This window comes from Nicotiana tabacum, chromosome 3 (genome assembly GCF_000715075.1).
Source record: "Nicotiana tabacum cultivar K326 chromosome 3, ASM71507v2, whole genome shotgun sequence".
NCBI lineage: Eukaryota > Viridiplantae > Streptophyta > Magnoliopsida > Solanales > Solanaceae > Nicotiana > Nicotiana tabacum.
The window spans coordinates 7,395,078-7,409,986 of record NC_134082.1 but is presented as its reverse complement, the minus strand read 5'-3'; the positions used below and the strand labels follow the sequence as shown (position 1 = coordinate 7,409,986).

The 14,909-nt window shown below is 36.5% G+C and overlaps 1 protein-coding gene across 4 annotated transcripts; it reads right to left on the bottom strand.

Annotated features, from left to right (window-relative positions):
* Window positions 1-4,453: 4,453 nt before the first annotated feature.
* Window positions 4,454-9,712, bottom strand: LOC107827757 (uncharacterized). 4 transcript variants are annotated; one of them, XM_075249182.1, is made up of 6 exons: window positions 9,546-9,712; window positions 8,158-8,422; window positions 7,979-8,036; window positions 6,879-7,006; window positions 6,051-6,282; window positions 4,454-4,730 (listed from the first exon to the last, which is right to left on the bottom strand). In XM_075249182.1, the coding sequence occupies exons 2-5, from the start codon at window positions 8,407-8,409 to the stop codon at window positions 6,058-6,060; spliced, it is 663 nt and encodes a 220-aa protein (XP_075105283.1). In that variant the 5' UTR covers window positions 8,410-8,422; window positions 9,546-9,712; the 3' UTR covers window positions 4,454-4,730; window positions 6,051-6,057. The 4 variants fall into 4 exon arrangements, with proteins under 4 accessions (XP_075105283.1, XP_075105282.1, XP_075105285.1 ...); XM_075249181.1 differs by having other exon boundaries at window positions 8,158-8,469; window positions 9,546-9,684; XM_075249184.1 differs by having other exon boundaries at window positions 6,879-6,997; window positions 8,158-8,469; window positions 9,546-9,684.
* Between the last annotated feature and the right edge of the window lie 5,197 nt (window positions 9,713-14,909).

Below are 14,909 nucleotides of genomic sequence, written 5' to 3'. Positions count from 1 at the left end.
TACACCATATAGATTTAAGTCTAAATGGTTTGCCATTATGAAATCTATTGTTAGGAAATAATTGGAGTAATAAGGGGTTATGATCATAGTGGGTTTTTGGGAGGTAAACAACCATAACTTTTGGGAACAGACTCATCCAATTATCGTTTACAAATATTTTATCTAAACATTCCATGATTAATTTGTTAGACTTTCTACTGTGGTTAGACAATGTATATTTACAACCTTTAAAACCAAGATAAAAAAGGTTACAATGATTGACACTAGACTACAAACGAGAACTACGTCTACTGTTAATTTTCCTACCCCCAAATTTATTATCCATGCAAAAAGTATCATTAAAATCACCTCCCAAAAGCCATGGTCCTTTATAATGCTCATAAATTCCTTCAATATTACTCCAAAGATTGTTCCTACTTGCTACTTTAGTACTAGCATAAATGGATGAAAAAAGCCAAGAAATATTTAATGGACGTACCTCAATATTAGCATGTATCTCTTGGTTCCTTCTCACAAAGTCTTTCACTGTGACCACATCTGATTTCTATAGAATGAACATTCCTCCAGATTGTCCCTCAGCTGGGACTTCGATCATTTGAGTGAAGGGAAAGTCATTAAGGAGAGAGACATGGTTTTCCATATGAATCTCCAGTAAGGTGACAACACTGGGTTTATGGGTATCGATCATTTCTCTAAAGTTTACTCTAAAAGCATCATTATTACCACCACTTATATTCCAAATGATAAAGTTAATCGGATTAGGCATCATATTAGGGAGATTAGGGTTATGCATGCTACCATTGTCCCTCATTCTTTGTGGAGGGGGAGTTGGGTTCCTCCTGATCGAAGGTATCAGGATCATTGCATGGCTTCCCACAGTTGGATCCTGTGGAGGCCTGACATCCATCGAGAATTTGTAAAGTGATGGGGGACAACTGAGAACGTATCTCTTCTTGCGCATTTCCCTGAATAGATATACCTTTACATCGTTTAGACTTGAAAACTCTAGGATTTGGTCTGACCCCAGCAGGTTCAACTCCTTTGCATCCTCTATTGGTTGATCTTCTGGTTCTGGTTGATTGGGAGGAGCTTGTTGTTGTGGAACATTGTTTTGATCTAGAGGACAATTTGGTTGGGGATTGTTTTCATGTGGAGGAATTTGCATTTAGTTGGCCATCTGATTCGTTGCATTGGTGTTTGGCATGGACCATGACATGAATATTGGGTTCATGTTCGAGATCTACCCCGGTGGAAAGAATGGGAGATCCATTTGCATGTTCTGAGTTTGGATTGGGTTGAAGTGGGGTGGTAGACTCCATTAGTTTCTCATGGTTTGGGCTAGGTTGGAGTTCATCGATGAAGCTAAGGGGTGAAGTATGTTGTTCAACCAAACATGGTTGAAGTAGTTTCTCATTGCCATATGCATCCCTCCCGATATTAGTTGGACTAGGAAGTGTGAGTTTTGGAGGACTATCACAGTTTCCTGCCCATCCAATATCATGTTGAATGATATTGCATGCCCCATTAATGCTTGCTCTATCCACGAGAGGGGTTGATGATCTTGATGGAGGGGTGGTTGAACAAAGAAGATTTGGTTGTTTGTTTGTGCTGCCTGAGGGATCAGAGGGTTGGCCATTGTGTGGGCTCGTTGATGCCTTAGGATTTGGACTAGACAATAACGCCTTCTTTGGGATACTGGGATTCTGGGCATGTTTACTACTTCAAGGATGGTTTATATTAAGGGAAGTAGAAGAGTCTTCTGAAGGGGTAACTATGGATTCTAGTGTTCTAGGGGGGTCAATACTTATTACCTCTATTTGCATGCTTTGGGGGGCTGCTTGAGCCGATGGTATTAGTAGGATTTTGTTTAGATTTTGTCTCTGTAACGTGTAAGGTTTCTTCAACCATTTGTTAGCCAACGGGAGAGTCTTGGGATAGGTGTTGAAGATGTATTTTATTGCTCATGCAAGGATTAGCTAGGCTGGAGTGTGGTTAATGAGACCAGTGTGGTTAATGAGACCATTAGGGATTAGGGCATCATTGGGAGGTGTTTGTAGCGTGAGAGAATTGTTAATTTGATTAGTTAGGGGAGTAGGCAGATAATTAGTGTCATGTAAAGTATTTGGTTGGTCCTTAGCAGAGTTTACAACATGGCAATTTGAGGTGGGGGATGGGGCCACGTCCAATACCATGCAATCTAACTTAGGCGGATTAATCAATGCTTGAAACTTGTTTCCAGTCATGGGGGAAAAAGATGGGCTAGGATTTTTTGCAATGTAATTCTTAGAAGAAATCCTATTGGGAAAATTAAGAAGCATTAGTTTATCAGTGGATTTAACACTTAATGAGGTAGAAGAGAGAGTACCTGACAAAAGCTTGATTTGCTCATTAGATTTACCTGGGGTGTTCTTGTGATTGACCTTCTTTTTTGTTGGGAATTTCACCGTTTGCCACACTTCTTCCTTAGTGGATTGAAGTGAATCTTCATTAACACCTTGTGTTGTTGCTTTATGGTCCTTGGATTGGTTAGCAGTAGAGTCCAAGTCTGTTGGAGAAGAGGCATTAACAATTATTTTATACTGACATTTGGATTGGACATGCCAAGTCTTCCACATTTAATACATAAAATATTCCCATCTTCATAGTGTATAACTTGTTTGTGTGATCCAATGAAAATAAAAGATGTTACTGAGACATCCAAAGGCAACTCAACACATAGTCTAGCATATCTTACTCTACGAGTTGAGGAAGTGCATGCATCAATTTTTAAGAGTTTGCTAATTTTGTTACCAATCTTTTTTAAGATTAGTTCATCATAAAATTTCGTAGGTAATTGGGGAAGGCGAATCCACACTGTAGTTTTTGATATTCTTGCTTCCGATGCAAGAAAATTTGGTTCCCATTTTTGGACCGATAGAAAATGACCAAAGATGAACCAAGGACCCATATGTAGGGCTTTTTGCATAGTTTCCTCATTACTGAATTCAGTGATGTAGTAATCACACCCTAAATCAATCAAAGAGAAGTTTTCCTTTGTTTTCCACAGTTCATGTAATTTCCTTTTGAGCAAGTGGTGTAGGATTCTTCTCCCTTGAAGCTTAACTATAGTCGAGAACTTCCATGGTTGATATATTCGATGGATATCCTCTTGAGTTAACTGAACTTGCTGGATGTTTGAGGGGCACATGAGGTCTTCTTTCCCAATCTCATGTGATTCAGATGGATAATGGATATTTGTATTAATAATCCTGTGATTCAGATGGATAATGGGTATTTGTATCGATAATCATGTTGACTGAAGCTTCTTGTTCACCTTGTACCAACTTATCTTTGAAACTGACAATGGGCAATTTGGATTTATCAAGAGATTGATTGATAATGATATCTGGGGGTTTAGGAGGAGGAATTTGATGAACTTGATCTAAGTCCATTTAAGGAAGTGAGATGAATATTGAGGATTCATGTGATTCTAACTTGTTTGGAATTGAGACATAATTGTAATGCAAAATATTCGGATATCTTCATTGCAATTGTAAGTTACATGCCATAGCATGATGGATGGAAATTGATAAAAATATTAAGTACTATATTTAATTACTCATTTCATTGAAAATGAACAACTTAACCAAGTGCCAACAGATAATAGGTTGCGTTTTCATTTTACTTATTTGGCTCTAGTGGTGTTGGTAATCGGTACTTCTTTTAATTTATGTATTTAATTGAGGACTACAAAGTAACTGAGGAAATTTGGAAAATATTCATTCTGAAAAAAATTAGATAAAAATATTAGCACATGGATTTGAAGTTTTAAACACATGAAATCCTCCTCACTTTGAATCACCTGTTTTACGGGTGTTCAAAATATAATATATGATCATATAAATTGGTAGTCTAACCACTGCTTGGATTCACTCTTTATCAGGTCAAGCTTGAAGTTACAGATAAATATGAAGAAACATGTATTACCAAAAGCACAGTTGAGTATGAATCAAGGAAGAAGCAGCTGCCAATGTCTCATTTGTTAGCATCCTTTTGTGGCTATAATGAATTTGGTTGCCAAGATTCTAACTCAAGACAAAGATAGTCAAATTTATGATCCAGAGTCAGTAGGTTTAAAATGAGCATGAGCATGAATATGATCTTATTATATGTATGCATTTTAAGTTTCTTTCCGCATATATATATATATACATAGTTCGAGCCAAAAGGAACTCGTCTATTTGAACCCACAAAATTCGTCCTAGATCCGCCTATGAGTTTGTGAAGGCTGCCCAGGAGTTTACATTAGTAGAATGAAGGAAAGAACTTCAAAATCACACAAAAAGGCAAATTAGCACAATGTTATAGTAGTGTTAGTTTGTCTTTTTTGCCCTATAAAAGAAAAAATGTACCAGAGTTTAGGGAAGAGTTGGTTTTAGTTGGTCCATTGACAGTAACTTGAAGTAGTAGAGTATACCCTCACTATTGATAAGATCTATATGCCACAAACAGAAATTCAGACACTTTCTTTCGAGGTAAATTACACTGATAGAGTAAAAAGAATTTTACAATGTCAGTGCATGAGTTAAATAACATAACTAATGAAACCATCTTTTAAAGGCACAGACAGGAAAGAGTATGTCGTTGATTGTGACAATCAAACTTAACTGAATAAAAGTATCTTCAATCATACTTCCCTTCCACTCTCCAAATACACTTCCTCCACAGGTCATATAAACGATGGCTTAATCCTGTCAAAGAAGGCAGTTAGCCATATTATAATAGCCATGAAATGCTCTTATCTGCAAAGGTTGCAAAACTTAAAGAGGTGGTTTCGCTGGAGGGATCAAGGAAAATAGTCCCAGCATAAAAATAATACAATGTTTGGTTGGTGGAATTAGAAAAATAAGTTCATGCATAACTAATGGAGTCTGTGGTTGACCGTATAAGTAAAATATTTCCGCATAACTAATACTACAGCGTTTGGCTAGCGATATTAAATGGTACATGCATAAGTTATGCAGAAATCTATATAATATGTTATGCGAGATAAAATATGGAATAAGAATACGTGTACTAATATAGGGATTAAAAATACTTAAAGACCAAGATGTCATCATTCACTGCATAACAATCCTCCATTATGTTTTACCGTCTAACAACCCCTTTATTATTGTTCACTGCATAAACCATCCCTACAGCATAACTCGCACGTGAACCAAATCACCACTTAGCACTTTCCTTGTGTAAGGAGAAGATTACAACACAAGCACACAAAAACGATCCTACTCCATTTATTCACCCCCCCCCCCCCCACACACACACACACCAACAAAAAACAACCAAAGAGTAAATAATTGAAAATTGAAGGAACGGAAAAGATCAGAAGCAAGTTCATATGGAATAACCCAATAAACACAGCAAACATCCTAGTCACGTATAGTTAATTTGTTGAGACAAAATCCATTAAAAACCATTAGATAATCAGTTATACTTAACTATTATCAAGATTGGTGCAACAGAAATCACCCAATTCTAAACTCCTTATAAACAATGAATATCATCTTTACTGCTAGACTAAAGAATGGAGGTTCACAAACAAATATCGTGCAAAAGATCAACTAATAAAACCATCTTTTTAGAGTGAACAAGAACTTCTTTATTATCTCTTCAAGCAAGAAGGAAGAAAAGGTAAAACCAACAATTAAACTGAAAAAAAGTCGGAGTGACACACATAGCCACTTCAAAATGTTTCTTCTGTGCACGCAATGTAGAAGATCCCACGGGTTTTGCACACAGATACTACATGTTCCAGACCAATTCAATAACCTTCTTCAATTATTTTTATTGTCCAATTTACTTTTTATCTAATGGCGATCGGAATTAATTCTGAGATACTTCTTTTCCAAATTTCAGACATTAACTCCCAGCTTAGGCAAATATTGTGAAACAGGCCAAAATGTTTGGAACGCATAGAAAGGTCATAGAGCAAACCCCCCCACCCCCCACCCCACCCCCCACCCCACCCAAAAAAAAAAAAGGAAAAAGTTTCGATGGAGCAGTAGACAAACCTTTGACTTAACTTGTGGTTGGAAGATACACTCTTATGGTGTCTCTCATAGTGATTTTTCTCCTACATGTAGGACATTTATGTTGAGCAGCTATCGACGCTTTTATGCATGCCTTGCAGAAAATGTGACCACATTTAGTCGACATCTCCTCAACTAATGGACCCATGCACACTGGACAGCTGAATGCGGGCTCTTTCGGTTTTGGTGGTATTGCACTTTTTACATCGACAATCTGGCATGGGAAACAAAACCAAAAAGAAAATATTTACTTTGCATAAAGATTAAGTAACAGTCTGAACCAGGTCATATGTGTACTGATAAAACTGAATTCTCTGAAAGTTGACTTTGACAATTAGATGAAAAAGACAGAGAGAAATCCAAGCTTGAACCCACTTCATAACTATAAGCTATTTAGACTTCTGCATTATAACACAAGTTAAGCAAGCCAAGTATTGTACACTTGAAATATCAGCAAAAAGCCAGAAACTAGTCAAAAGGCCAGCAAAGAACTCAAAGATACAATGACTTATAAAAAGTCTTTTATATACTGTATAAAGAACGCTTAGAGGTAGTAAGGCTGCAGTCACAAAAGCAACAAGTCCCTTACCTAAAATTGGAACTTTAATATATCAACGCAATTGCAGATCATACAAGTCAAACGATATGAGACAGAACGTCACAACCAAACTTCCACTGCATAACGAAATTAATCAGACTAACGTTTCAAAACACGAGGCGGTGGATCCATTGAAATATATCTTTTGCAAAGGAAATTACAGATCACATTAGAAACAAGAATTTCAGCTGTAGTACATGGCATGTAATTACCTTTGGACAGCTATGTCCTTCTAGGTCTATGCGAATGCCACCACTGTTTGTTGCTTGATCTGTAGAGACTCTTCTACGCCTGTTGCGACTGTTACTTGAGGCCCTAGATGAAAGGCCCTCTGCAATAGCTATGAACCAACCAAATCAAATCACAAAGGGGCATGGAAGAGATAAGTAAACCAAGTTTTCCATTGAAAAGAACTGCCCAAACATACAACAGGTACAAAGCGAATTAAAAACCACAGCTTAAGTTCTCTATGTAGACCTCTCATAAACAAGGTTATTATATAACCATGGTTAAGTGATATGTATTACTCACTATAACTTTTAACTGCTAATGTTAAATTGCTTGGTTCGGTGTAAACACAGGATGCAACTAAGTTTGAACAGATTGGAAAATTAAATAACTCCTCCTTTCACCAACCACAAAAGGATTAGAAAACATTCTAAAGAAAATTCTGTTGATACTGGCAAAGTTATGTCACTTCAAGGTTCATTATAATTCTAATTCTTCTTGTACCATTATCCTGCTTTGCGTTTATCTTGGATAGAAAGAAGCATTAAATAACTTCTCCAATCAATTTGAACAGATTGGAAAATTAAATAACTCCTCCTTTCACCAACCACAAAAGGATTAGAAAACATTCTAAAGAAAATTCTGTTGATACTGGCAAAGTTATGTCACTTCAAGGTTCATTATAATTCTAATTCTTCTTGTACCATTATCCTGCTTTGCGTTTATCTTGGATAGAAAGAAGCATTAAATAACTTCTCCAATCAATTTGAACAGATACTCCTAGAATGAACAAAAAATGGTACATTGAACTGGTATCCTCAAGGAAATAGGAGATTTTTGCAGAGTCCAGAATATCTGAATTTGAAAAGAAAAAAAAAGATGATGAAAGATCAACTTGCTCCACCCATAAAGAGAATACTATATATACAGCCTCATATCCACTTAACCATTAAAAGAAGAAAGAGAGAGGTTCCTCTAAGCTATTCTGGTTAGATAATTCCTATCTCCAGCAAATAAAAAGGTTCCATAGCTAAAAATCAATACACTACCTAGCTGTAAGAGGCTTAAGAGAAGAATAAATTACCAGAATCCACATCAACCACAATAACCCGTCCTCGATTCCTTCTGGAGTTGTTCTTAGCCTAATAAAAATGAGAAGATCTCTCACATAATTAAGACTTGATGTGAAACATCAGCCATAATTCACCACTAAACAAACTTAACGAAGGAAAAGCAATTAGAATAGCAAGGGAGAGTACATACTTCTGCAAACGCCCTAGGGGATGATATAATCACATCATCATCAAGAGCCTCAACATCAATTGCTGCAGGTGTCAAAGAGGCACCTCTTTGTCCATGCGTCGCATCCCCGAACACAACAGGCACAGAAGTTCCTTCCTGATCTCTGTTCTCAGATGGGGGTGCAACATTTAGATCAACATTTACTACAGTACTCCTTTGAGATCGGGACCTCGTACGCCTAATTAGCTGTGACCCTCTATCTCGTGTGCTCATGCTATTTTCAGTTCTGCTCTCCAGGGGTTAGCTAGGGGTTAGCTTCGACAGTATAGATTCCTAAGAAGATGTCAAGTGAAATTATATAACTAGAACTGGGAAAGACAGATAAATTTGAAAGTTATGCTAGGGTTTATTTTCATCATAATCTGTTATCACAAAACCCAAGGGACAACAAGAACTAGTAGTAATTCAAGTATCTCAAGTTTACTAAATGAACTTCTGCATAAACTCTTAAGGTGGACCTTTAACATAAACCGAGGCACGCAATGGGCAGACTTGCAAGTTTGTATGCTTTCAAGTATTTTAGCAAATTGAAAGTTACATTCTTGAGCTGCAATTGATGGAAAGTGAAGCACAAATATCGAAGTTGATCGCATTGTGAGAGTGTCACTAGAACCCTTCACAGTTCAAACTCCTTCTGCCAACCATAATCAAGCACTCAAGCTTAATATTGAGCACAGTACAACTGAATCAAATAGCTTTTTGTTTAGAACTTTGAGTTTAAAAAGTTATATGAGTCTTACACAAAGAATCATCACTTAAAATCGAAATGTTTAAACAAAAACTCAGCAATTTGGCAACATTTTAGCAGAAACCACAACTTAATATCAACTCCCTCAATCCCAAACTAGTGTGTTGGCTATATAAATCCAGTGTATCTGTTCCACTCTATTCGTCCCTATTCAGAGGTTTCAACACAGTTGACTATTTTTATACTGAAAACCTACAGCAACCCTTAAACATGCTATATTTACAAAGCTCAAAACACACCTAACAACTACAGCCACAAGTAGTCCGCTTTCAACTCATACTTAATAAAAAAAAAGTTTCAGTAAACATAACAACAACAACAACAACTACTACTACTATGCCTCAATCCCAATCAAGTTGGGATCAGCTATATGAATCTTCACCGACCATGTTACTCCATTTAAACTATATCTCAGGCCTATACTATAAGGAATAAAAATAGAAGTTCTACAAGTCCTTTATATTTTCTACTGACAGTATAAATTTACAGATCACAAGAGATATGCTATTGTTGGCTAAAATCGAAAAACTTAGAACACAAGACAAGTAAGGCGATAATTTCAAAACGAAAAAAATTTAAAAAATCGGAGTGAAAATCGAACCTTGAATTTGGCTAAAATCAGATAATTCAGTGGTCTTTAGTGTCTAGGGCTTGAGAGAGAGAGAGAGAGAGACTGAGACAGACAGAGAGGAATGAAGACGTTTGGGTTTTGGGCTCTGTGATGAGATCACGAAACACAGCAACGGTTCGTAAAATTCTATTTCAAATACTTGAAACACATAGTATCTATTTAGATAATAATACTTTGGAATTTTTTTTGATAACCGTGATGTCCGGATCAGCTTGTGCGCACCTCAACTATTGCACAGGATACCTGCCACCTCCCACCCTAGTGTGTGTTTTGTTTCCGCTCGGATTTGAACCTGAGACCTCATAGTTCTCACTGACTTTATTGACCACTAAGTCACACCCTTGAGTGCAATATTTTGAAAAATCTAAAATAAATATTTTAAAATTTTAAACTATTTTTCAGCTTCAACTTATACTTTTTTCTTTTAAATTTGGCAAAATACATATTTTAATTATCAACCTTGCAGTGAAATCCATATTACACACCTTTCCTTCACGGGAAACTTTTTAACACACTCAACTTTTTAAAAGTGTGTCTAAGACACACTACTTTTGACCAGATAGTACTTGTGTGTTTACACAAAAAAAGGGACTGAAGCTCGTAAAAAATCTCATTTTTTTGTCTCCCCTCCCAACAGGAACCCCTCCCCCTCTCTTTTGATCTTCTTCCTCAGACGACCCTCCCATCGTCTTCTTTTCCAAATAGAATTTTTGAAAGAACATAAAATTTTAGATCTAAAATTGAGCTGTTTTTGTTGTTTTATTATTCAAATATTGTGAAAATCATTTATTTGTGATAGATTTAAAAGCTTTAACAGTAGTATTGAAAGTTTGGTGAAAAAATTTAAAATCCACCATTGTTGGGGTATCCAAAAAAGCTTGAAAATTCAATTGAATCTTGTTGATTATTGAGTTGTTGAACTCAATTTGTTGCTCTATTATTTTCGGCTAGTTGTTAGATAGTATGGTTGAATTTTGGTATTGCTGGAAACTTTCTCACAAACAACCATGGTGGCAGCAACAATGGTGCTTAAGATAGAAAATGGAAAGGTGAAGAACATGGGTTTTAATTGTAATTTCTAATATATTTTTCCCTTTTTAAAGTCATGACACATGTCACGGCCTTATTAGGGCATGACTTTCGCGTTATCTGAAAAATTTATCAAGAACAAAAATGGTGTGTCTTAGACACATTTTTTGTAAGGTTGAGTGTGTAAAAAATTTTCCATGAACGAAATAGGAATTTCTCTGCGGTCAATGGTAAACTATGTATTTTGCCTTTAAATTCAACTAGATATTGTTCAAACGCTTACAACCACCAATATAAGACCTACATGATAAATGATTCATCAGACTGAATGTATGTGTATATTGTGTGTGAATTGTAAAGAACACCAAATATTTGTTACTGTCAATAGATTGATTTATTTGATTAACTTCAAGGTGTTATATTATCATCTGATTTGCCCTTTGGGTTAAGTTTTTCTACTCTCCTTGTATTTATTTATTTCAAACTTTTTTCCTATTACACTAGAAACAAAGAAGTGTAATAATAGTAAGAATTAAACTTACACTTAATATTGTACAGATTATATGGGATATGCTATTGTTGTTGTTATATATACTGCTAATTGTGATACATACTACACAGAATTAGAAAGATGTCATGCCTAACAAAAGGAACAAATGGACAGAATTGTTTTTGAACATTTGAGCTCGATGAAGAGGAAGAAGAATAAGAACAGAAGAAGAGCTTAGAGAGAAGAGATGCTTATTGACTTAATTCTCGAATGCATTTTACAGCTGGATCTATGGATTTCTGCTATGCATGTAGAGTAGTTGAGAGGGAGGGGAGAGTCCAGAAGTTAGTTATAACTAAATTTCTGACGGTTCAACTTAGGGATATGCATAATACCGGTCGAACCGAAAAAACAGGCGGAACCCTGAATTTTGATTTATCATTTAATCGATTATTCGGTCGGTGCACGATTTTTAAATTAGTAAATTTTGATTTTTCGATGCGGTTTACGGTTTTGGTGTTTCAGTTTTCGGTTAAACCGACAAACCGAATATGCCTTTGGTTAATGCTCCTTCCACTGTGGGTTTACCTTCTGATGAAATATGGGCAGATCCTTGCTTCATGTTTGCAGTCAAGACTCTTACTGGACTGGAAGTTTATGACCACTGAATGTAAATCCAAGATATAAAAATCATGAACTGTTAATAACCGAACGAAACTTTGAAAAAATCGTACTAAACTGTAAATACTTTGGTTTGATTTGGCTGTTAATATTACAAAATCAAAAACCGATAAACCGAACCGTACTTTCATAATAACCGCCCGAACTAACCGACGTCCACCCCTAGTTCAAGTAACAGTCACGTGCTGCACAGGCCTATTAACCACCAATTAACTACTAACTAATTACAATGATTAATTCCTCAACTACATACAAAATTTGCAACTAAAATAGGAAATCAACTGAATGGACAGTAAACTAGCACCAACTCCCCCTTGATGTTCTTCTTTAAAAATACCAACAAATATTATGCAGAGCTCAGCTGGTTTGGCTAGTAGTTTTTCATGCTATGTTGTTCGATCATCTTGACAGCAGCTGGCTGCATTCCCCTTAAGGACACCTTATGACCCAAGACACTAAACTACATTTTAAGTTTTCTAAAGTCCACATGATATCACCCAAAGTGAGCAACAATTGGTCCCTAAAACTATATTGCAGCCTCCAATAAGCAGTACCACCATGTCAGAATCAAATGTAACCCTTTACATTTTCCAGTTCAGCTTCTTACGCACATAGTTACTCTGCATTTTTTTCCATCGGTTGCAGATACATCAAAGGGCGCTATAGCATTCAGAACATACCCTAGCCTTTTAGCAGTGTTGAGGTCCAGTAAATTGTGAGTGCTTTCAGTATCAATCAGCGCGCATGAATTGCATTTCCTTTTACAGATACAGTAACTCTCATGCACCTAAAGTCATCCAAACCATTCATAGCATGAGTTGATAGATGAGGCAAGCTGGAGCCCTCATCATCAGTCTTAACTCCTTGTCCAATCATTGTTAAAAACTCACCAGCGTCTATAGTACTACATCCTCATCCCCTAATTCTTTGAACTTTTCACATCCTTCCTCTACTTTCATATAATACAACTGCCTTCTATTCTCACAGACATGACCATAAGTATATTTTTCATCACAATGGAAATATAACCCTTTGTTCCTTCTTTCATCCATCTCAACAGGTGTTGGTAGCTTAGCATACTTTAGGTTGGGTTTAACATTTGGATTGTTATTTGGTCTAGTAGTGGAGTTATTAGGGGTGGTATTTTGTGGTCTTGGGTAATCTTGAGTAGGTTTAGCAGGTTGGATGGATCCATAAGAGAAAGTGGGAGTGAATCTGTTATTATTTCTGGAGTTATGAGGGGAAGAATACGAAAAAATTTGATTTCGAACTATTAGAGTTTGTTCTTGGATCCTAGCTATACTTACAGCCTTAGCTAAAGATATAGGGCCTAACATCTTTACAATTAGTCCAATTTCTAGTTTAAGCTCCCTCACAAAACAACTTACAACATAATCTTCAGAAAATTCTACCCTCGTAGGTAATTCATCAAAGGCATCACCTTCTCATGCAATTGATCCTTTCTTCCCATATGCATGGTGTTATGAAGTCTTTCTTAGTTAGTCATTTTATATCATTTCATCATCGAACAATTCTGACCTAAATCTTGCATACAAGCTGATAATAGGTTAGATTCATGTAATTTGGCGACTGTTTATGCCGCAGCTTGACTATGTTTCATTGTTATAGGATAGTTAAATGATGATAAATTGGCTCTAATTGTGAATTTCATGTGTTGCAGGAGCGAGTTGCGCGTATGAGGACTTAGAACGGTATTTGGAGCTAAATTGAAGCAAGGGAAGCCCCTCGGAGTTGAGTACGTTGAAAGAAGAGAGAAAGAAGGGCTGAAATGATGACCCAGACTAGCGCGCCCACTAGCGCGACCGCGCTAGCCCAGGAGTTCAAGGCAGAATACTATTCCATATGTGCGGGCAGTAGCGCGCCCACTAGCACGATCGCGCTAGTCCAGTTCGAAAAAATATAATTCAGGGGTAAACTTGGAAGTTCGAGGGTAATTCCACTTAACCTATAAGAGGTCCAGCTCGCCCAAAGAGACATTATCAAGGTTTTTAGATTTAATTGGAGGCAAGAACAAGTGTGAGAAGAGCAATCAACCATTAGAGTTTTTCAATCTTCTCTTTGTCATTTTTATTTGCACATTATGAATACTTTTGTGATTTTATATTGCTTTGATATGAGTAGCTAAATATTTAGTCTAAGGTTTTGATGGAACCTATTGAAGGATGAACTTCTTGTTATGTTAATATAGTTTGCCCGGTTTAATCTCTATTTGTTCAACTACGTTCTTGTTGTAGTTAATTGATAGGATCCTCAATTAGCTGTGTCTATTTAGTATGTATTACTCGGGAGAGAGTGCATATTTAGGTATTGTTGAACAACATCACTCCCAGAGTATATGAGGGATCAATAACCGAGGGTTTAAAGGCGGTATTAGGGATAACGAAGCCTTGAGTGCGATCTAAAGTGAGCTGTATTAAAAGGCAGCTAGCGTAACTCGGGAGAGTGCGTCTAATAAATTGTCGTGATTACTCGGGAGAGATTTACGGTAATAAGAGTGCTCATGATCGATAGAGACGATTAGGCAAATCTATGTGAAACATAATCGGAAGGGATTCCATTAATAGGGGAAATCACAACCTTAGATCCTTCTCTTAATTGTTTACAACTTAATCATAGTTAGTCTTTCTTTACTTAATTGCAGTCAGTCATAGTTAGTAAAAGTATCCTCAATTATGATTCAAAACGTTTGGAAAGTTGATTACATAGAATTTAGTGAGTCTAACAAAAGTAATTGATATGTTAATTCCTTGTGGGTTCGACTCTAGGCTAAATACTCAGATTATATTTGCAACGTCCGCTTACTCCTTTTTATAAGGCATAGTTGGGCGTGATCAAATTTTAGCTACATTCTCTCCCCTACTCTTCTTCACTTCTCCCTACATTCTCTCACTACATGTATGATTTCTTTGTGCCATATTTCTTTTTTTTCAAGATTTTCATTTTTCTTTGTTTTATTTATGCAGTAGCCTTTTCTTTTCTTTTCTTAGTCGAAATTTGTAGCATATGTTGTAGTGATTATGGGTGGTAAGGTTGGTGGAGTTGTAGCTTGAATTAGTATGTGATTTTGGGGACATTGTGGTGGTATTGGGGTTGTAACATGTTTGAAATGGGGT